The sequence below is a fragment of the Brachycentrus maculatus genome, unplaced genomic scaffold, assembly GCF_059751285.1.
Source record: "Brachycentrus maculatus isolate JH-2025_06_01 unplaced genomic scaffold, ASM5975128v1 h1tg000216l, whole genome shotgun sequence".
Taxonomy (NCBI): Eukaryota; Metazoa; Arthropoda; class Insecta; order Trichoptera; family Brachycentridae; genus Brachycentrus; species Brachycentrus maculatus.
Genome location: NW_028280967.1, coordinates 1,101,014 through 1,126,132, shown reverse-complemented (window position 1 = coordinate 1,126,132; position 25,119 = coordinate 1,101,014). Strand labels below are relative to the sequence as shown.

Here is a 25,119-nt window from a genome sequence, read left to right as displayed (position 1 = left end):
TATGCACCATTGGGGTGTCGATAAGGGTTTAAAAAAGAAGAAATTGTGACATGATTGTTCACATTCCTAGGTGGGTATGCGTGTGTGGGCGCGGCCGCTGTGTCAGGAGCGGTCACGCACACTGTCTCGGTGGCGGTGATCGTGCTGGAGATGACAGGGCAGGTGACGCACGTGGTCCCGCTGGTGACGGCCGTGCTGGTGGCCAACGCCGTGGCCTCCCTGCTGCAGCCGAGCGCCTACGACTCCATCATACTCATCAAGAAGCTGCCCTACCTGCCCGACCTGCTCACCGGACACACTGGTGAGACGATTTATTACTGTTGTCTGCCTTTAGCACTCTTCAGTTCGTGGCAACGAGGATAATCTGGAACAACTGGTTGTGATCGGTAGCCTGGAGAAGAATAGAGGGAGAGGAGACCCCCCACACGGTGGACCGATCAAGTTAAGGCAGCAGAAGGCACCTCGGTGGTTGGAGCGCCGCGTGCTGTCAAGGGATAACTGGAGAAGGGTCATTGCTTCCACAAGGGTCACAACCCTCAATAATGAGGAATAAGACAGAGAAAAAGCCTTTAGTTAGCAATCTTTGTATGTAATGGTTAGCGTGCTTAGCTACCGTGCTGGAGGTCCCGGGTTCGATTCCCAGGGGAGGGGTGAAAATAAAAATATTAGTGATTTTACACTATTGTATTTATTGAATATAACCCTGGACTAGTCCCTGAAGCGCAGGAGTGATTACCTTGTCTTCATGGTCATTCTGGCACTGGAAGTCGTGAAGTAGAGTTTTTTTAGCGGCATCACAAAGTGAACGATGAATGATAAAAAGAGTGTTCAAAATATATGTTCGTTCCATGTTTCCTTTTCATAATTCATGTTATATTGTTTCTAGGCATGTACAATATGAATGTGGAAGACTTCATGGAAAGAAAAATCAAATACATTTGGAATGGTATCACATACCAACAGTTGAAAGACATTCTCAAAGAAAATAAGGTTTGTTTTATTTTATTTAATTTAAATATTATTACTAGTATAAAGGTGGAGACTGACCGGAGCATTTCATTGTAACATAAGGTCGTAACATCGCTCGCGGCGAGCATCACCGAGCATCCGAAACTATGGATGGAGCGCTCGGCTCGCTGTACTGACTGCCTGAATGCTCGCATCGTAACGTGTTACGTTACGACCAAATGCTCCGGTTAGTCTCCACCTTAATTAATAGGGCAGCTATTTACTATCTATATTTAAAATTACTTGAAGATTTTTGTAGAGAATTTATAAAAATAATATATGCTGGAAGTCCTGGGTTTGATCCCCAGGGGGGTCAAAATATGTCAAGTGTTTTCTCTCTAATATTTATATAATATTTGAGAGAAAAAACTGGTGCAATCAAACCCTGGATGATCAAACCCAGGGCAGGTCTGATCATCTAGCCTTTATGTAATTAATTCAACATTGCATCAATTTGATGCAGTGCCCTATGCGCCATTGGGTGCGGATGAGGGTAATAAAAACAAGAAGAATAATTCATAGATCAATACTTTTCCCTTATGTATTGTTTTTTTTTAAAAACATTGTTTGCTAGAAACGCTAATTTTTTTTTTGCATTCTGTTAGTAGAGAGCATTTTTGGCAGAGCGCGAGAAACGCCTCAAAACATTGTACAGATTGGAATTGGATTTGCGGTTACATGTAATTTTCTGTATATTGATGTGTCGTGGTACGGTTTAAGGGTCTTCGAAGTCTCCCATTGGTGGACAGCCCGGACTCTATGATCCTGCTGGGGTCGGTGCAAAGGGCCGAACTGGTCCGACTCATAGACAAGCACGTCGGCAGGGAGAGGCGCTTGCAGGTGGCTGCGCAGAAGCAGCAAGAGGCTGCGGAGAAGGCGCGAGAGGAACAGAAGAAGAAAACCAGAAGACCATCTCGATTTGAGGTGATTTTATTTAAATGTGATGACAACAAATGGATAAAATACATTGATTTACAATAATAATAATTGAAAATACAGTACAGATAAAATAAAAAAAAATACATATTTAATTTTAAGTTTTACTTAGTAAAAACCAATATTGATGTGTTTTAATGCATTCCGCATCATTTAAAAAAATAACTAGAATTGAACACTTACCTAACTATGAATATTTCAATGTTTTAGAGTAAGTACATGATACACCCTGATGATGACAAGGTATTTGTCAAAACCGGTTGGATAAATTGTACCAATAAAAAGTGGTTAAAACAAAGTTCTTTTATCTTATATTTATAATTAATTTGTTATTTTTTATGACATAGGTATCACCCGCCCCTGATATCCTGCGTCTACAAGTTCCTCAGTCACCCCTGCTGCAGCACGGGATCTCTGTTACGAGCACCGATCAGTCGGGACTTCTTCCAGGTAAATATTGCTCCGTAATAGTATCACTATAGGAAGGATGAAAGTAGATTGTTGGAATACTAATTTTTCTAAATGTTTGATGGTTTTTCTCCACCTATTTTATTCATCTATGCATTGCTTGTCCATGCCACTGTTCTTAAGGAATTTTTTGATGAAATCCACGACGTCCTTTAATATTTTGATATTAAATATGTGATTAATTGATTCGGCAGTCACTTCGTAGCAATATCTATCCATTTTTTATTTTAATTTTACTTGGTAAATACCACTACTCTTAAAATGTACATAACATACGGTGTTTGAAAATGATAAAGTGTACTCTGAAAATTATTGTTTGATTTTAATATTTAAAATTAATTTGAATCGAAAGAAAAATTAAAGAATTAAAATGAAATTAAATTTAAATTTAACCCTTACTGGTCCAATGTCGAATCTCATTTGACATCGATTTTTTCCTCTTAGGCCCCATGTCGGATGTTATTCGATAATTTTTTCATCATTAATATTATTTATTTAAATTCCAAGCTTACATTTTTGTCACTCGTATCGATTACACCAGTATGTGGAGCAGAGGACAATTTTTTTTTCCAGTTGGAATGTCTACCTAGTTTTTTTTTTAAATTTGGGCGACCAGAAAGGGTTAAAGAAAAATTAACCCTTTTATCAGGAAGACAAGCGGGATGAAAACAAAATGACGGTATTGAAAACTACCCAGCACAACAAACAAACAACCAGTAAAAGTATCGCTCCTCTGAAAATATGGCCATCCATTTAAGACACATTATTTGTTCCCAGGCGCATTGTTCCGCCCGAAATCTATCCTGAAGAAGACAAATTCCTTTACACTGATGCGCCCCATCATAACAAGCAGTACCACCACCACTCCGACATCGCCAGTTCCTCATCCTTCAGTTTACAGCACTGTGACTGGAGCGGAGAGCAGGTAGGCAATCAATCTTCCTGATTTAACCGCTTAAGGAGCATGCCTCAGTATACTCGGGCGGGTATTATGTGCAAAAATGAGTTAACTGGGTAAGGTTTACATGCAGAAAGTATATTCGGGTGAAAATAAATACAATTTATGGTATGCAGTGTTATTCTAGTTAGTACTGCGCAGTGTTTTGAGTAGTAAGGTACATAGTGTGTTTTTTGTTTGAATTAAGTGATTAAATTTCGATTGATTGTATTGATAATCTTTTATAGAATTGTTGGGTAATATATCCGAAATTAAACACTGTTATTGGATTGAATATACTTTTATATACATATATCGCTCACTCCTTTCAACAACGTCATATATCGAAAATTGCCAATTTTCAGTTGTGTATGTTTTCGGAATGCCCAGAAAATGTACTATATCCCAGTAAAAGCGGTATATTTTTAATTTAATATTTATCCGCTACAAGGCAGAAAGTGTTGTTTTTGCATTTTGAATAAAAGGAAATTTTTGTTTCATTGCTTGTTGAATATTTTTCACCATCTGCAGGATCCGCATGGCATTCGACGCCATCTTCAAGAAGAGCACGACTCTGCAGGATGTGAACCCGGATCCCGAGAGCGGAGAGGTCGGCGTGGGAGAGGGACAGGGAGACTACTCTCCCCCTCCCACACCACTCTCCGCGCAGAGATCTCCTTCCATCTACAAGAAAGTTCAATTGGTAAGCAATCATCTTTATCTCAATAGATGACTTCTACTGAAACCGGTTATCATGAAGTATCGTTTTTAAGTGGTATTACACAAAGTGAACGATGAATGATAAGGAGAGTGTTATATTACCATACCACAAAGTTAACAATGATTTTATTATAATATATAAATTATTCTCACTATATAAGAGGTTCTATTGATTCTATATAAACATTACGATACCGTGCTGCAAAGATAAATAAAATTAAGGTTTACTCGGTAAATACCACTATTTCTTAACATCTATTGTGACACGTTTCGATGTATTCCGCAACATTTTCAAACACCGTATTTGAAGCTAAGTCTAAATTTAAGAGTTGTGTCCTTGGGATGATGAAGGATGAAGAGGTTTATTAGTTTAATTTTTTTATCAGTGGGAACATAGATAACATGTCGCTCACTCCTTTCAAGAACGTCATAAATCAAAAAACTTGATTTTTCAGGAGAACGTTTTTAAAGTTTAAAAATATAACACAATATATTAAAAATAAACATCAAGCCACTTATTAAACTTTTTACTGTGCAACACATCTTTTTAGGTACAACCTGAAGGTTTTTTTCTCCATTTGAAAAATATTTAATTTATTAAAAAAAAAATTAAACAATACCTTTTCTTCAAAATGCAACAACAACATTTTCTACTCTGTAGCGGGTAAATATTAAGTTAAAAATATGCCTCCTTTGCTGGGATATAGTACATTTTCTGGGCATTCCGAAAACACGCACAGCTGAAAATTGACGATTTTTGATTTATGACGTTCTTGAAAGGAGTGAGCGATGTGTGAAATGAAATAAAACTCAATGAGTGTTTAATTCTTAAAATAATCAATATATCATTCCACAAAGTTAATGCCAAATCAATAAAAAACATAAATTTGTTGATAATTGGTATACATTATAATTAAAGAAAAAAAATATTTGTGATTTTATTACTTACAAAAATACTTAAATTTTATACTATTTCTGTAAGCCTAAGAAGGTCATTTTTAAAAGCAGGTATCAAATTGTGATAGGTAATCAGGAATTCTAGCTTGTAAAATTGTTAAGTTTTGGTGCGATTTAATGATTTCATATTGGTTTAACACAGGATTGGTCACGTTTTGTCGCAACTTTAATTAAGATTTTGATAGAATACAGTAAACAGAATAGATTTGTGTCTAAAGGATTTTTTGTGCTATATTGGAAATGTAACTTTTTGGTGAGGAACTCCACATATGACATACATGCTCGTTTTTGTGATGCTAGCCCGGAGAGCGCGTGTGCGACATGTCGCCGGCGGAGCAGCGTGCGTGGGAGCAGGCCGAGATGGCGCTTCCCGCCGACTTCATGCGGATGCGAGAACGCGACCCGTCCACTGTGGACGGATATTGCTGCCGAATCGACCCCGCCCCGTTCCAACTGGTGGAGAAAACCTCACTGCTTAAGGTTTTTACCATTGTTATTTAAAGCTCAATAAAATCAAAAGTTTGTCTAAATTCATTTGAATTCTAGCAAAGTTCAATTTATGATAATTTAAATTAATGAGGTTTTTCATTTATTTTTTAATATTTTCATTTATTTATTTTTTATTTCATCATATACGTAATTACAGATTACAATAATGTTCCCTCTCAGAGTTTTCTGTGCTGAAAAATTATTTATGACATGTAATCAAATATGACTGAGTGATACAATCCATTTCAGATCTACCCCCTTTCATTATTTCTATTTATGAGTAGATCTTTTATATTTAGCTTCTATTTTTAAAACTTATTTTTATGGATAATGGAAGCAGGTTGTACAACTTTATTGCATAATAATCAAAGCTCTCTTGACCAAAAGAGGTATGATAGATTTTGTTTGGTAAGTTTCTGTGTTTGGGATCTTGTAGTTCTAAATATGTTACCATAAAGTGTGTTAATTGTGATTTGAGTGCTTTGCTGGGAGGTGCTTATTCTCGTCTTATACAAAAATTAACTCTTACTCTTGAAAAATACCACGATGTAGTGCCACCCGCAGACACATCTCTAGTGGGAACTAATGTAAAATATTATGGTTATTTGATTTTTTTCGCTGTAATATTTATTCAATATTACCCTGGACTGGTACCTGAAGTGGAGGGTTGATCACCTTTCCTTCATGTGTAGTCGGATCAAGATAACACTGAGTTTATATGATGCAGTGCCCTATGCGCCATCGGGTGCGGATGAGGGTTTGAAGTTGAAGAATTATGGTTATTTAATAATACTGATTTTTTCCTTCCCCAGGTGCATTCCCTTTTCTCGATGGTTGGAGTAAACATGGCGTATGTGACGACTATCGGACGACTTGTTGGAATCGTCGGTTTGAAGGAGGTAAATTTATGCTTCAAAATCTGTATTTATTTGTTGGACAATTTATATAGCGCCATTTTTGTGAGAAATTTCATCAAGGGCGCTTTATAATTTACACTTATTTTAACATTTAAAATGACATAACTAAGTTATTATTTTTTACATCAATATATCGCTCACTCCTTTCAAGAACGTCATAAATCAAAAAACTTGATTTTTCAGGAGAAAGTTTTTAAAGTTTAAAAATATAATACAATGTATTAAAAATAAATATAAAATCAAGCCACTTATTAAACTTTTTACTGTGCAACAGATCTATTAAGGTAAAACCTGAAGGTTTTTTCTCCATTTGAAAAATGTTCAGTGTATTTAAAAAAGTAATTAAACAATACCTTTTCTTCAAAATACAAAAACAACACTTTCTGCCCTGTAGCGGGTAAATATTAAGTTAAAAATATACCTCTTTTGCTGGGATACAGTACATTTTCTGGGCATTCCGAAAATATGCAGCACCCAAAATTGTCTATTTTTGATTTATGACGTTCTTGAAAGCAGTGAGCGATATTGAAAATAATAATTATTATATTCGCATGTATCAAGATATAAATTTTTATATTATTCTGTATTGTACAAAACTAAAACTGTCTATAATTTTTTTATTTATATTCATACTTGACACATTTGTTGTCAGGCCAATGTCACCAACCCCGACCCTAATTAGTATACTAATCACAAGTAATCGCAAACCTTATTCTGATCTGTGTAATGTTTTTTCGCGCTCTACCAAAGAAAGCAAATAGGACGCTTATAAGCATCTCCCGCTCAGAGAGCGTTATTAAAAACGTCATTTACATACCAACAGTATGTAAAATGACGCTTTTAAGCGTTTCCCGCAAACAGTGTATTGATTTTTATATTTTATAACTAACTGATTTATTATCTCTAGTTTAACTGCTAAGCTCACAATGGCGACTTGTCATTACATCTCTAGAAATTATAAAAATATTTGTAGAATGCTAACTAGATTAATTTTCGATGCTAACAGTGAAAATTCTAAATACAAGGTCACGAAAATAAATAAAATTAGGAACAAAACACATCCAAAATATAAACTAACTAACCCAGAGAATAGAATGCCATACCAATGTTTTTTTTGGAAACAAGCAATGTTTGCCACTTCCATCCACATTTATGCATCCCCTTCATACATAATAATAATAAATAATAAACCCCAATGGTGCATAGGACACTGCTTCATATAAACGCGTTGTTATCTTGATCGTTTACACATGAAGGAAAGATGATCAGCCCTCCGCTTCAGGTACCAGTCCAGGGTAATATTGAATAAATATTACAGTAAAAAAATCACAAATATTTATTTGACACCCCCTGGGAATCGAACCCGGGACCTCCAGAACGGTAGCCGAGCGTGCTGAGCATTACACTACGGAGGTGGACAAATATATGCTACCCAAATTTCTTGTTATTATAAGAGAGAGGCAGATGTTAATGTATGAGGTCCTTCATACATTAACGCTGATTATTTCGACTCCTAATCACTTCGGAATATTTCTGTTTTAAAGATGTGTTTTTTTTAGCTCCGTCAAGCTATTGAACAAGTCAACGGGGGGACATTTTTGCCTCCGCCCGTAGCTGATGAAGCTCCAGAAACTCCAGAGAAGGTCCCCCTGGATCAGGACATCCCCCCCGCCAAGGAGGAATCCTTGCCTCTTACAGTCAACAGGCATGATTGATTATTCAGGCAGGTGCCATAGTTCCAACCTAACCTAACCTCATAGTACTAACGTGTTATGTTTTACATGAAAAAATTATCAGGTTACCAATATAAGTTAAAGAGATAGTTTTCAAAAGTGGTCAAGTCTGTTTGAATTATAAATAAACCACTTGAGTATTATATTTTAACCCATTGCACCCTTCATAAAGATGACATTATTTGTTCATACAACACACTATTTAATTTTGACACATTTTTATCACAATAATATTAAGATTAAATTACACATAAAATAAAAATGGTAAAACATAAAAGCTTAATTTAAAAAAAAATTGTGATAGTTACATCTTATTATGAAATCAGTAACCAAAATATACTTATTTATTTCATTTTTATTGATAAAGTTATTGTCATTCAGTTTTAATGTAAAAAAAAATCACTTTAAAGACAAACCAGCGAATCGCCGGCTTTGTGAGTCAGTGACAAATTGACCTTGTGTTGCAATGGGTTAGCGACTAGTTTCGAAAGCTACAAACGTGTCCATCTACGGGTTTGAATAAAAATCTGTAGCTTCCGAAACTAGCCATCAAAATAGAATACTCTAGTGGTAAAAAACAAGTGTTTTATTTGGAATTTAATCATGTTTTACCACTAATTGAATGCCGAAACTATAAATAATAATATAAGTCCCTTTATGCTAAATTAGAGTAGATACGACAATATGGTATTGACTTTTTCCCTATGTGTACCTAATTAATACTAGATGACATTAGAATTATGAATCTAAATTATTTAATGATATATTTTCTTAATAGAGTTTATAATGTATATTTGCTACTCAAAAAACTCTAGATAACGTAAGTTTTGTTTGTTTTAAAACGGAAAGTATTTAAATATTTATTATTGCAATTTGACAACTACATATTACAGCACATGAAAAAAACAAATTTATCAAACAAAACTGTGATATTCAAGTGATTGAAAAGTATTTATATCTTAAAAAATTACATTTTGTATGAGTGCCAGGCACCCTAACCTAACCATAAATTATTTGCATACTAAAAAGTACCTACTTATATAACTTGTACCTAAAAAAGGTTATTTTTTTATTGATTTATATAAATTTATATAAAAAATAAATAAAACAGTATTTTTTTCATCATTTTTCTATCATACAATAACTGTATGCATACTGCATAATACATAGTAACAAATACATGTATTTATTTTTTCTTGTATATATTTTTTATGAACTGTTTCTTTACATTCAATGTTTCACATCTATAGAAAGAGATCGAATCAGTGCGTGAAAAGGGTGAAAGAAAAAAAACATACAATTTATATTGTTATATATTTATTTACACTTATAAACATAATTTTATAACAGGCTTATTGCCTATGTCAAATTTACAAATAGCTTCAAGCAAACTTTATAGTCTATTCAATTCTTGAATTCCTACAATACATATTTCTTACATTTGATGTAATTTGGTCAAGTTACTTTTAAAGTATATTAACAGCTTGATTTAACCATTTTTCCTAGAAATACAATAAATAAATATAAATTTGGGCCCCGTATAACACGGTTATATGGTTCTACAAAAACCCGTGTTATAGAAGGTTTGAAGTTCATACAAAATAAGGGTTTGCGTTCCAAAACAAAATCTAAGATAGTTTAAATGAATTTGTTCTTTATTTTTTTAATACGATACATATTATTTAATTCATTTATTTTTCTGAAACCGTGTTATAAAAATACAAATATTTTTATAAAATTATATGATTAAGTAAACAAAAAATACGCCACAATTTATACATCCATGTTTTATAAAATTGTGTTATACAAGGCCCCCCAAGTGTACATAGATACTTTTGTTTATGAGTATATTTTTTCAGAACTATGATAAATAATTAGAGAAAATTATGATTTTAAATGGATGAGGGTAGAATACAGGTGGTGGGGTTCCGGTTAATTTTCGGACTGTAATATGAAGTTTTAACATGTCGCTCACTCCTTTCATCAACGTCATATATCAAAAATCGACAATTTTCAGTTGTGCATGTTTTCAGAATGCCCATAAAATATACTATATCCCAGCAAAAGCGGCATATTTGTAACTTAATATTTACCTGCTACATGTGCAGAAAGTGTTGTTTTTGCATTTTGAACAAAAGGTATTGTTTAATTATTTTTTTAAATATACTAAATATTTTTCAAATGGAGAAAAAACATTCAGGTTTTACCTAAAAAGATCTGTTGCACAGTAAATAGTTCAATAAGTGGCTTGATATTTATTTTTAATACATTGTATTATATTTTTAAACTTTAAAAACAATCTCCTGAAAAAGATCTCAAGTTTTTTGATATATGATGTTGTTGAAAGGAGTGAGCGATGTGTATAGAAAATACCTATTAATTTGTGAAATTGAGAGTATAATGTATTTTTATCTTTATTTTTTAAAAAATCATGAGAATATCAGTATTATACGGTTACAATTCAAATACATATTTATATTTAACTGTTTTTTTTTATCGAAATATAGTTATTATCAATATGACTTTGTATAAAATATTTGGTAAGAAATATGCTTATTATTTGGTCTTCTGATTGATGTGCAATCATAATAATACATATCTAAAATGTTCTCGTTTTAAATTGAAGGTGGTATGTCGCTGTTTTGAGCACATATAATTTTTTTGTTGAGTATTTAAGAAATGTATACTTTTTAACTGTTTGAATCATCAAGAGCTTTGTACATATTCTAATCCTTATCCGCACCCAATGGTGCATAGGGCACTACATCATATTGACAGTGTTATCTTGATCGTTAATTACATGAAGGCAAGGTGATCATTCCTCCGCTTCAGGGACCAGTACAGGGTAATATTGAACAAATATAAGAGTGTAAAATCTCCAGCATGGTAGCTAAACACGCTAACCATTACACCACGGAGGCGGACATTGTACATATTAGTAGTGTACAATTCACGCAAGCTAGTATGAGTACGGGTATAAGACACCGAGTGCCTTGGCCATTGCATTCCCCTTTTTCTCTTCCATTTTCTTTCGCATATATTCTTTACTTACGTCATTTATCAAATATATTCCACCCCTATATCCAAAAGCTTGAGAGCAGTAATGTTCGACCTGCCTTCATATACTGCGTAGTGCCCTGTACACCATTTTGGTGTAGACAAAGGTAAAAAATCATCACAAAGTAAATAACTGTGATTCAAATTCGCTTTATTCAATACAAATATGTAAATTAATAATTGTTTTAAAAATAAAAATAGTAAAAATTATCATTTTGGATTGAAATTCATAAAAAGTATTTATATTTATATTTTCTGTTCTAAATATTTATTATTATTATTTATACGGATTAAGACATAATTATATTTATAAAATGTGTAAATCTTATTTATACACACATCACATTTTCAAAAGACAGTATGCGGTGATAAAATTATTTATATATTTATCAATTATATTTGTTCTAAGTTTAGCTATGATAATTTATTTGTAATGTATTTTTTCAATTTGGAAATAATTGAAAAGTATTGTTTTATATATAATGTTTGTACAGTGGAACCTTTATATGGGATAGATTCCAAATTTGGCACATTTTGATGTCAAAAAGTGTTCCGATATTTGTCATTTCCATCAATTTCCATTCAAGCAACTCGTCAACTCAACAAGTGTACTATTGGATCATTGGTAAAACGAAAACTGTCATCAGATTTGGAGTTACCTGATGTTAAAACTGTGAGTCCTAAGCAATAAATAAATTCCTCCTCTGTTCTAATCTATGCTTAGTACAATTAAGGTTTTTCCCTAATTTCTTATTCCTAAATGTGCCATTTTTTGAGGGCTTGAAATAGATTAATTGAATTTCAGTCAATTATTAAAAGATTGTCGGGTGGTTTTTTCATCAACCCCGATCCTAATTAGTATACCATTTAGGGTCGTATACTAATCAAAAGTAACCGCAAACCCGATTCCGATTGGTACAATGTTTTTTGACATCTCGCGCTTTACCAAAAGTAAGCAAATAGAACACTTATAAGCCTCTCCCACTCTCTACCAACAGTATGTAAAAGACGCTTTTAAGCGTTTCCTGCAAACAATGTGTTAAAAGAAAAACCATTTCTATATTTGTTGAATTCCATACTCAACAGGTTTTCGGGAATGGATTAGTGGCATATATAGAGGTTCCATTGTCAATGATTTATTGATTGTATTATATTAAAAATGTATATATTTTTATACATTTTAGAAATCCTTCCTGATGCAGATTGGAGGTCTTAAAAAGGACATATCTAATGAAAATTAGACAATAATAATTAGTTAGATCTAATAAAATGTATATTGTGTCATATAAAATGTGAAGTATTTTAAACAAACATGAAAATTGTATGTTATTTATTTGTCAGTAATGTTATATATTACAAATGATCAAGTATACGAGTTTAATAATTATTTGAGTATAGATTTAAACTAGTTGTAGGATATAATGTTGAAACTTGTTTGTATATTATGAGTTAGGCCATGTTCACACTGATGTTCTGCACATTTTTTGCGGTTCGTCAAATTGACAACTAATAACATATGATTTTATGTCCTATTTTTCAAAAAAATTATTGATTGCAACTATTATTATTGATTTCTCACAAAATAAGAATTTATTTGTACAAATCGTGGATATACTGGCAAAAAACGTTAACTCTTAAATCCCTGTTATTTCAAGCTTTTAGCCTAAATAAAATAATAATAATATAATAAAAACCCTTACCGCACCCCAATGGTGCATAGGGCACTGCTTCATATAAACGCAGTGTTATCTCGATCGTTTACACACGAAGGAAAGGTGATCAGCCCTCCACTTCAGGTACCAGCCCAGTGTAATATTGAATAAATATTAGAGTGAAAAAATCACTTATATTTATTAAACCCCCCTGGGAATCGAACCCGGGACCTCCAGAACGGTAGCCGAGCATGCTGACCATTACACTACGGAGGCGGACATACTAAATAAAATAACCAATATTAAACTTAAAGTTAAATTTACTTTTAAAACCACATAAATATGACATTTTAAACTACTTAGTATATTTTGCCAGTTTATGGAACGTTAAAAACTTTATAATACTGCACCATTAAGTCAATATTTCATATTTTAGAGTTAACGTTTTTTGCGAGTATACCCACGATATATTCTCTTATCATATGTATTATTTTTTAAATATTTCTCCAAGAAAGTTATAACTTTGGGCACGGTCCAATGTCGTCTATAAATTGATCAACTGTAATGTGATTTAAAAGACAAGTGTGTAATATTATTTATAGTCGTATTTATTTGCTGAATCGCATTTATAAAATGCTATTTTAAGTTTAAGTTTTTAAGGAAGTGCAACTATTTTTATTTCTGCGGTGCAGGCTATATCGCTCACTCCTTTCAAGAACGTCATAAATCAAAAATCGTCAATTTTCTGTGGTGCATGTTTTCGGAATGCTTAGAAAATGTACCTTATCCCAGTAAAAGAGGCATATTTTTAACTTAATATTTACCTGCTACAGGGCAGAAAGTGTTGTTTTTGCATTTTGAAGAAAATGTATTGTTTAATTATTTTTTTAAATAAACTAAATATTTTTCAAATGGAGAAAAAACTTTCAGGTTTTACTTTAAAAGATCTGTTGCACAGTAAAAAGTTCATTAAGTGGTTTGATATTTATGTTTAATACATTGTATTATTTTTTTAAACTTTAAAAACATTCTCCTGAAAAATCAAGTTTTTTGATTTATGACGTTCTTGAAAGGAGTGAGCAATATGTATTAAGTTATTCCGAATCACTTTAAATTAGGGTACAAAGGTCGCTAATATATTTAATAATTAAAAATTATAATAAATGGTATAATTTATATTTGAAGCATAAATTTGTGATATTACATTTTAAAATTAAAATGTAATTTTATTTTAAAATTAATATAAATATTTTATTATAACCTAATAATAATGTCTACCGGTTTCGAAGCTAACCGCTTCTTTATCAAGACTGATTGATGCTATTAATTAATCAAGTATTAATCAGTCTTGATAAAGAAGCGGTTAGCTTCGAAACCGGTAGACATTATAATTAAGTTATAATAAAATATTTATAGTGATTTTAAAACAAAGTTACAATTTAATTATATAATAAATGGTTTCTATTTATCAGTATGGCCGCCTCCGTAGTGTAGTGGTCAGCACGCTTGCCTACCGTACTGGAGGTCCCGGGTTCGATTCCCAGGGGGGTCAAATAAATATTAGTGATTTTTTCACTGTAATATTTATTCAATATTACCCTGGACTGGTACCTGAAGCGGAGGGCTGATCACCACTCCTTCATGTGTAAACGATCAAGATAACACTGCGTTTATATGATGCAGTGCCCTAAGTAGCATTGTGGTGCGGATAAGGGTTCGAATGAAAATGAATGAAAAATCTTCTAACCCTTATCCGCACCACAATGCTACATAGGGCACTGCATCATATAAACGCAGTGTTAGCTTGATCGTTAACACACGAAGGAAAGGTGATCAGCCCTCCGCTTCAGGTACCAGTCCAGGGTAGTATTGAATAAATATTGGAGTGAAAAAATCACTTATATTCATTAGACCCCCCTCTGGGAATCGAACCCGGGACCTCTAGAACGGTAGCCGAGCGTGCTGACCATTACACTACGGAGGCGGACAAGATTTATCAGTATTAATTCATTTTTGGTATTCATCTGAACCCATTATTTCTTTTTGAATTGTATACTATTAATATATTCAATTGTAACTGTATTTATCAAGCGATTTTCTAAAAAGAGCATTACTTTAAAATTGAGAATTCAGGAATTTTGGTGAGATGCAGCCAGATAAGATCCGGAATTGACATTCTATCCGTGATTCACAAACGTTACAACGCTAGTCTTGTATAGGTGTTTGAGTGTTCAACCCTTTGATACTCAAGGTTTTTTGATAATTAAATTGACCATCCAATTCCCAATCTGAATGGATTTTTATCAAATTCCAAGGCTTTAAAAAAAGTGAACGTTTATATTATTTTTAATTAATGTTTTACTTAGTAAATACCACTATTTCTTAAAATTCGTACATTTTCAAACACCGTATGATGCGGAATGCATCGAAACACGTGTCACAGTAGATTTTAAGAAATAGTGGTATTTACTGAGTAAAACATTAATTAAAAATGGATAGATTTTACCACAAAGTGGCTGCCGAATCAATTAATAAGTTTATATTATTTTTTGACATCTCATCAAAGATGAAGAAGAATATGGAAGTCTTGGCATTTACGGGGCCGACGACGTCATAGACTGGTTCAAGTGATCACTTTACTTTGTACTTTGTAAAGTGACCACTTGAACCAGCCTATGACGTCGTCAGCCCCGTAAATGCCCAGAAGATGAGATGTCAAAAAATAATTTGAACGTTCACTTTTTTTAAAGGCTTGGAATTTGATAAAAATCCATTCAGATTGGGAATTGGATGGTCAATTTAATCATTGAAAAACCTTGAATATCGAAGGGTTGAACACTCAAACACCTATACAAGACTAGCGTTGTAACGTTTATGAATCACGGATAGAATGTCAATTCCGGATGTTTTCCGGCTGCATCTCACCAAATACCTCACCTAAATATTTAAAATCTCAATTTTAAAGTAATGCTCTTTTTTAGAAAATTGCTTGATAAATACAGTTACGATTGAATATATTAATAGTATACAATTCATAAAGAAATAACGGGTCCAGATGAACACCAAAAATGAATTAATACTGACAAATCTTGTCTGCCTCCGTAGTGTAATGGTCAGCACGCTCGGCTACCATTCTGGAGGTCCCGGGTTCGATTCCCAGAGGGGGGTCTAATAAATATAAGTGATTTTTTCACTCCAATATTTATTCAATATCACCCTGGACTGGTACCTGAAGCGGAGGACTGATCACCTCTTCTTCGTGTGTTAACGATCAAGATAACACTGTGTTTATATGATGCAGTGCCCCATGTACCATTGGGGTGCGGATAAGGGTTCGAATGAAAATGAATGAAAAATCTTCTAACCCTTATCCGCACCCAATGGTGCATAGGGCACTGCATCATATAAACGCAGAAGGAAAGGTGATCAGCCCTCCGCTTCAGGTACCAGTCCAAGGTAATATGTATTGAATAAATATTAGAGTGAAAAATCACTTTTAAATATTTATTTGACCCCTCTCTGGGAATCGAACCCGGGACCTCCAGTACGGTAGGCAAGCGTGCTAAAAATAAATTTATTTGTTTGTAAAGTTGGTCACCATTGCCATAATTGAAATATATATATATTTTTTATGTTCATGTATTATCATTACGTGATCTATCCCAATAAAGAAATGAAAACGATAAATTGTTTCCTTTTAATAGCCCATGGTGACGCTCAACAAATAAAGTAGGATCTGCAAAAAGAGGTGAGTCTAATACATTGAGTAATAATGTCTGCCTCTGCGGTGTAATGGTTACCGTGTTTAGCTACCGTGCTGGAGGTCCCGGGTTCGATTCCCGGGTGGGGGGGGGGGGTTTGAAAATAAATAGTAGTGATTTTACACTCTAATATTTATTCAATATTAATGGACTGGTCCCTGAAGCGCAGGAGTGATCACCTTGCATTCATGTAAGTAACAATCAAGATAACACTGCGTCAATACTATGCAGTGCCCTATGCACCATAGGGTGTGGATAAGTGTAAATAACAATTTTATGTCATAGCTTAAATAAATCGAAAAAAAAAACAATAAAAATACAATTGACCCTTATCTGCACCCAATGGTGCATAGGGCACTGCATTATTTTGACGTAATGTTCATTTGTTTGTTATATGAAGGTGAGGTGATCAGTCCTGCGCTTCAGGCACCAGTCCTGGGTTATACTAAACAAATATAAGAGTGAAAAATCACAATTTATTTTGACATTCCTGGGAAAAGAACCCGAAACCTTTGGCATGGTAGCCAAATGTGCTAACCACTACACTATGGAGGCGGACAATAAAAAAAATATATAAATTACATATTTTTAAAAATATTTTTCGCTGTATCATTAATACTTTAAGTCATGAGAATGATATATTCGGTCAAATGATTAATAAACGTATGAGTACATCCGCCTAAGTGGTGTGATAGTTACCGTGTTTAGCTACTGTGCTGGAGGTCCGGGGTTCGATTCCCAAGGGGGGTGAAAATAAATATTAGTGATTGTACACTCTAATATTTATTTGATATTACCCTGGACTGGTTCCTGAAGTGCAGGAGTGATCACCTTGACTTCATGTAAGTAACGATCAAGATATCAATATGATGCAGTGCCCTATGCACCATTGGGTGCGGATAAGGGTTAGAAGAAGAAGACTTTCTAGATAAGCGATGCTTTGTCATCAGGGCAAGTCACCATAATTGACAGGCATATCCCTATGGTCCGGAGAATGTCAAAAACAGATTTATTTTTAAACTAACGTCCGCCATAAATATATTAAAGGCAGAACCCCCATAAAATCTTTTTTTTTAAATAAAAACACACTTTTCCATGTCTTGGAAGAATTCAAACATTTAACAAAATTATGTAAAGGCAAATTGAAAGTTATAGTGATCCATTTGTTATTTTAATCAATTAATTAAAAAAAAAAAAAAATTTAGAAAAGGAAAAACCCGCAAAGCCTCTATTAGAGGCTTATCTGCAGGTAGGATAGTAAGCATAGGGAAGGTAAATGCGAAAAATACATCACAAATACCCAGACCAATTGAAAATGAACCTTTCTTGAATTTATTTTGCACTTGGCGGGAATCGAATCCGCGACGCCAGTTTCGCAGTCGAGTGTCTACCCGACTACGCCACGGCGCTATGATATAATTAGATATTATAATATTAAAATAAAAAATACAGTGTTCCGAGTGCTCTATCCGAAGTCAGATGCTCGCCGCGAATGTTACATTATGACGAAATGAGGAGGTCAGTCTCCACCTTTATACACATTAATTATTCAACCCTTATCCCCACCCAATGGTGCATAGGGCACTGCATCGTATTGACCCAGTGTTATCGTTACATACATGAAGGCAAGGTGATCACTCCTGCGCTTCAGGGACCAGTCCAGGGTTATATTAAATAAATATTAGTGTGTAAAATCACTGATATTTATTTTCACCACCTCCCCTGGGAATCGAACCCGGGACCTCAAGCACGGTAGCTAAACACACTTACATCACGGAGGCGGACACGTAAATACAATATCATACACATAAATACAATATCCTAACTGCAATACATTTTTATTAATTGAGAAAATATTTTGATATGATGAAAGCATACCCCTTAAAATTATACAAAATGAATAAATAAATTGAGATGGTTCCATAATTATTAATAAAACAAGTTATTATTTAATGATAGCATTATACACATGTGTCGCCTACATTCAAAATCCACCAGATCCAATTTTATGAGATTTTAAAATAAATACTCTATCGGAATGCCAATTGTGGATTTTATTGTTTAAAATATTTATATACTTAAAAACCCTGCTAAAAATATTTAAAAACAGCATTGTAATTTAATTCCGCTATATTCATGGAACTTCTGACCCATATCAGCCAATCAGAGAGCGGTATGTTTGTCTCTTGTATTTTTTTTTAATACTGAAAAAAAAAATTTAAAATTCCCTATTTCATAATATTTATTTAAAGAAAGACGAATCTTTTAAATATAAATGTTACCCGGAGAATTTTGCATTTTTTTGGAAAATCGACTTACATGGATCTGGCGGATTTTGAAAGTAGGCAACAGACATAACAAATTTCAGGTACATATTTAAAACACAGCCAGCTTTGAGAAATACAGTATGTTTTTGATTACATTATTATATATTTTCCAACGCAAACATATTAGCAACTAACGTTCAAACCAGAAACAACGGTCCAATCTCTCTGAATCCAACATCATACAGTACAATTATAAGTAAAATTACCCCAAAACCAGCTAAAAATAAGCAAAACTTATCGGAAGCTAAAATCGAGTCGATGAAATCGATGTTCAGATGGATGCCTTTAATTGACAGAGAATTTTAAAATGCTTTATTTAGAGAATTAAGTCTATATTTTTTTTGCATTTATTATATTTTAATCATAGTTTTATTGTGTTATATTTATTTCTGTTAAATTGTTTCCTATTATATAAAAAATATCAACCTTATTTATGACAGTCAATATACGCTATGTATTGTTTGTTTTGCCTAATGTTATTGATAATAATATAAGTCTTTATAAATATTCAAAAAAATATTTTCATTCCACCAACTTTGGCAGTAAAAACAAATTAAAATAAATATTTTGGTCATCTAAGTGACTGCAACAAGGTTCTATTTGTGATAGAACATTGTTGCATTGTATTATTTGAATAATTTTGAAAAATCTCAAGGTAACAAAGTTCTATCTGAACTTTTTTTTACTTAAAAATTATTTATGATTCGAACTTTTCTAAAAAAAATTTCATTAAATTTGCTTTACGGTATGATTTAATCATATAATTAAAATAGTAAATAAGTATTTATATAGAATATTTGAGAAAACATTATCTAAATTTTCAACCTCTCATATCTCAAAACTATAAGGAATCCACATAAAACCTTGTTTCCGCAACGCGACAAGTTGTTGTTTTATTCTTTTATAAAATGCAGTTCCACCAAGAAAAATCGGTGAACAAAACTTAAATACAATTATAACTAGTTTTTTTTTTCACTTAGAGGGATGATATACATATCTGCCTATGATAACAAGTACTTAAATATAAAGATAACATAATCTTATTTATTCAAAGTGTGATAGTTCAAGGAATGAATGAGACAATATTTGTTTTGGAGCGTAAATAGCAATATATCATAAATGACAATAATAAATATGTGATAAAGTTAAAAGCATTATCACATATAACAAATAACAATACTTAATAACAGAACTCTACTTACTTTAGTGGAGATATAACACTATTTATTGATTTGACAAAACTTTGTAGAATAATATGATATGAATATAAAAATAAAATGCTTGCATAAGACTACTTTTGGGTTTATAAATGTAAACATGACTAGCTTCAAGAATCACATATCGCTCACTCCTTTCAACAACGTCATACATCAAAAACTTGATTTTTCAGGAGATTGTTTTTAAAGTTTAGAAATATAATAAAATGTATTAAAAATAAATATCAAGACACTTATTGAACTTTTCACTGTGCAAAGGATTTTTTTAGGTAAAACCTAAATGTTTTTTCTCCATTTGAAAAATATTTAGTATATTTAAAAAAATAATTAAACAATACCTTTCGGTCAAAATGAAAAAAAACAACACTTCTGCCCTGTAGCGGGTAAATATAAAGTTAAAAATATGCCGCTTTTGCTGGGATATAGTATATTTTCTGGGCATTCCGAAAACATGCACAATTGAAAATTGACGATTTTTTGAAAATTGACGACGTTGTTGAAAGGAGTGAGCGATATGTTCTCATCAATGGGGAAAATACAAACCCTGTATGGAGAACATCTGTAGTTTTCAAAACTAGTCGTGTTTGCATTGTTGTAATAAACTCAAAAGTGGGCTTACAAGTACCACTATATGAGTGTTTTATTTTTATATTAAAATATAAAACACACAGAGTCTGATTTCAAAACTAGTTGAAAGTATTAAATCGTTATAACATAGATGAAGAAAATAATTCACATAGTAAATAAGGAATAATTAAAATTATAATGATATGTGTGAGTCATGTTTTATGATGTACATAGAAAAATATATGCGTTTAAAAAAATATATGTTACATTTGTTATGAACTAACAAACGGTGACTTTTTTCAGCCTATATAAAACAATGAGTCCAAAATAAAAGATATTATATTAATAGTTAAATTCCATTTTTTATTTTTATTTCTGGAATTTTATAATGGAGGGATTTCTAATTAAGCTCAGACGAAAGTCAGTCTTAAAATTTAACTCATTGAGGTAATGATAAATTAAGCTAATGTTTTCAGCGGGAATTGCATCTGGCTCATAAATTATAAATCTAAAGTTGTGACAGGCTAGATCCAATTTCATAGCCAAATCCATACCACTTTTTAACTTTCAGTCTGACGGTGATTACAATGAAACTGGTTGCTCATCAAACAAATGGCTAAAACAAAATTTAGTTTTTTTTTAGTAAAATTAGTGTTGTAAATTTTTGGATTAATCGGATCTTAGAGTCTTGTGCCAGAAGGAGGTAATGTTTTTAAATGAAAATCATTCTTATCTAAATCTGTCAATTGTTTTCAAGGAATAATCATACTCACGTTCAGGCTTGTCTGTGCGGACAATCCTCCAGGGGTATTTCATTAGGTTTTATAATGATAACTTTCCTTCTGGATCTAGCCGGGGTATACTGCTGTGTGCTTGCAGTACTCGAATGATTGTATGTCCTCTGGCGGGGGCTTGATGCAGTAAAGGGGCTTGTTTTTAACAGAGGATGTGTTGATATTGTCAACCGCTGCTCTGATGTGAATACACAGGCCAGAGCCACTTTTGGCACAGGAACATTTGGCGCTGATAACATTCCGTCTTGGAGACTTATCCACCTATAAAAAATATGTACCTTCAGATCATTTAGATACACACCTGTACACTTGTCACTCCGATGTTGACATTATATTTTTAAGAAACGTCTGAGACATTACTATTTATCATAAGAATCCTAACTGTCCATCAATCCTCCTCCCTTAGTTTTTCCTTCTACCTCCTTCCTTAAACTCCCTTTTTCCTTTGCCCTCCTTATTATCACCTTTTGTAATTTATACTTTTTTATATGTTAATTTGTAATTTGTATTTTTTTAAATGTTCAAGTACTATCTACCCTCTGATTGCAAACAGCTATATATGGTATCAAACGTTTTGATCAATATCACTAGTCTGTTTTTGGTTGGTTGGAAGATATTGCTCTTTAGCAATAAGCCCGCCAATGTACTTATTTATTTTCTGTACATGAAGTTTAAATAAATAAATAAATATTAAAAAAAAAAAATTAAAAAAATTAACACATTCTAGAATGTTCCGATAAAAAATACCCTTTTCTACTACTACTACTGCTACCATCACGCTGTTTCATTGCAGGGGCAGGCAGAGAGGGTGGAACACCAACACTTTTCTCTCCTGACATACGCTTCTAGCTTCCTTCACACCCATACATCTAGTTATACATGCCCTCCGATTGCGTACACTTTTGACAACGCCAAATTTTAGGTATATGATACCCTTTTTTAAATCAATTCGTAACTTAAATTAAATCTATCAATTATAAATAATTTAAACAAGAATAAATAAGACAATAAAAAACCTTTATTATTTTAGAAGTATTAGTAACACTCTTTGAGTTTAAGATGTGATAATTAAAACAAATTAAAGGAACATTGGAAGGTACTGTGAAGCAGGGGGCAAAAACATTGTTTTATCCGGGAATCGTCTATTTGCCGTCGTAATTTTTACGACAGTTTAGTATATTAGAATATCATGCATTGAACCAAAATAAGTACAAAGTCTGAAATATAAATATCAAATTCTGATGATGTAAGCCAATATTGAAGTTTAATAGGACAAATTCACTATATAAATTTAAAGTACGTTTGTAGTCTTGTGATACATAATTTTTTCATCTTGTATGCTCTTTACATCGGATGTCTAAATAATAATAATTATTGGGAATTTGCCAATCACTTGATAGAAAATAATCACTCATTTGATAAAAATAAAGGTTTAAATAAATAACACACATGCAATAGAGGACTCAAATTAGATTACTTCGAAGTATAAGAAATTAAAAAGGCAATTAATAATAATTTACAACTAATAAATACACAAGTAAATGATTTTACTAAAAGTCCATTATTAAATATGTTTCCAATCACTCATCATCCCTGATCCCTTTTGACTGTGACTGCCAATCAACACAAAATAATAAAAAAAACCACTTGAGATCTACCCAAGCTTCTTTCCCTAACCGTCAAAATATTTTGAATTTTGTTAAGTAGACATTCTAGTATTAATCAGTCTTGCTAAAGAAGCAGTTAGCTTCGAAACCGGTAGACATTATAATAAAATTATTATATAAGAAAATATTTATGGTGATTTTAAAACAAAGTTACATTTTAATTATAAAATGGAAAATCACAAAGTTAGTGCTTCGAATAAAAATTATATAATTTAAATTATATAATTTTTCTGTTCTATACTAATTTTAGATAAACCTAAGACACCTGAAACTGAAATCAGACTGGTTTCCCGCAGGGGTAGGGAGAGAAAATAGAACGCCACACCAATCTGTCTTTGCAAATAATCTTTGCCTCTTCCATGTTCATGCATCTCATCATACATCTTCTTCTGTGGTCTCAATCTTGTGGATTTGGTGTATCATATTATTTAGTATGTATATTATACTTAATACTGTAGAGTCAGTGTTCGATAATGTCCTAAGAAGACGAAACGCGTAACGTATTAAGATATACATAAATAAATGTAGAATTCAATCCAACAAAAACCTTGCTTTATTTTGGATATATTACCCAACAATTTAATATGGAATTCTAACAACTGTCTGCAGTTACAATAAATATATTATACTTACCATAAGTTTGACGAAGGAAGGTGTCTCGGTGACTGAGTACAGAGTCACCACGGAACAAGTTATCACTGACAGAGCATAGGACTCCAATTCACGAGTGTCAGAAACATGCTGCACTTTTTGTTTCTGATTTACTTGCAGCGAAATCATGGCCTTCATCTTGCTATAAGTAATCTTCTTAAAACCTCTTTTGGCAACCATATTATCAATATATGGTGATGAATCGACTAATAATAAAAATAATATCAGTCAAAGAAGGATAATAACACTTCTGACAAGTTTGCAAGGCAACTAACAAATAAGTATTGTTGTAAATTAAAAAAAAATGTAAACAAACAATTATTTGGGGTGGGGGGTGAAATGAAATCAGTTCAGGAGAAATGTTTTTACTAATTTATTGTCTATGGCAATATATTACCATAGACAATAAATATGGCTAAAGTACCTACCTACACATCTGTATACACTCAGTGGTTATATAATGTCCCAATTTTAGGCTAAATTCAAATATTTACTATGTACTACTGATTAGATCTTAATCAGTATTTGAATGGTTTGAAAAAAATACAGATATATATATATATATATATATATATATATATATATATATATATATATATATATATTTATAAATATATATAAATACATATTTCATGGATTGTTTTGGCATTCACTTTGTGGTAAGACATGACATTTGAGTTATATTTATTTTAACCTTTCCAGGAGTATGGTCGTATATATACGACCAATACAAAACTTATGATTTATGATGTGATTTATATCAAAACATGTTTAAAACACGATTTATGTCAAAATTGCCAATGTTGCAATTAATCATGTTTACTGGTGTATATGTTATTTTTTTATTCAAGAAAATGTGTTGCTTATAGCATCGACTATGATATAAATTATAAAGAGAAATAAAAAAAACTCACTTGGACAAGTTAATGACTAGTTTTGGAAGCTACAGATGCTTCCAAAACTAGTCATTAAAATAAATATAACTCAAGTGGTGAAAAACAAGTGTTTTCATTTACAATTACATAAACATATATTTATTATGAAAACCTAGAGGAAAAGGTGGACATGGTTAGGACATGTCCTTAAAATGCCACCTGAGAGCATCAACCCCTCATGTCTCATCTTCCAACCCCGAGGATTCCGGCGCCCCGGAAGGCTGCTGACGACCATTCACCGACTATACTCAGCGGAACATCGAGACGCCGGACTGACCTGGGAGGAAGCCAAGGAGATGGCGCGTGACAGAGTGACTTGGAGACGT

At 32.6% G+C, this 25,119-nt stretch overlaps 2 protein-coding genes across 2 annotated transcripts in view; one reads left to right on the top strand and one right to left on the bottom strand.

Annotated features, from left to right (window-relative positions):
- Window positions 1-8,475, top strand: part of ClC-a (chloride channel protein 2) — a 32,692-nt gene extending 24,217 nt beyond the window's left edge. The window contains exons 13-21 of the mRNA XM_088264140.1: window positions 71-301; window positions 887-990; window positions 1,729-1,932; window positions 2,292-2,394; window positions 3,190-3,337; window positions 3,881-4,052; window positions 5,327-5,506; window positions 6,328-6,414; window positions 7,992-8,475. Coding sequence (XP_088120266.1) covers window positions 71-301; window positions 887-990; window positions 1,729-1,932; window positions 2,292-2,394; window positions 3,190-3,337; window positions 3,881-4,052; window positions 5,327-5,506; window positions 6,328-6,414; window positions 7,992-8,147 — 1,385 coding nt within the window. The 3' untranslated portion in view covers window positions 8,148-8,475. The remainder of the gene's footprint in view (window positions 1-70; window positions 302-886; window positions 991-1,728; window positions 1,933-2,291; window positions 2,395-3,189; window positions 3,338-3,880; window positions 4,053-5,326; window positions 5,507-6,327; window positions 6,415-7,991) is intronic.
- Window positions 8,476-9,056: 581 nt separating this feature from the next.
- LOC148306970 (uncharacterized) lies at window positions 9,057-24,247 on the bottom strand. The gene is made up of 3 exons (XM_088264139.1): window positions 23,841-24,247; window positions 21,520-21,801; window positions 9,057-9,667 (listed from the first exon to the last, which is right to left on the bottom strand). Exons 1-2 carry the CDS (start codon window positions 24,036-24,038, stop codon window positions 21,595-21,597), a joined length of 405 nt encoding a protein of 134 aa, XP_088120265.1. The 5' UTR covers window positions 24,039-24,247; the 3' UTR covers window positions 9,057-9,667; window positions 21,520-21,594.
- Window positions 24,248-25,119: the final 872 nt, after the last annotated feature.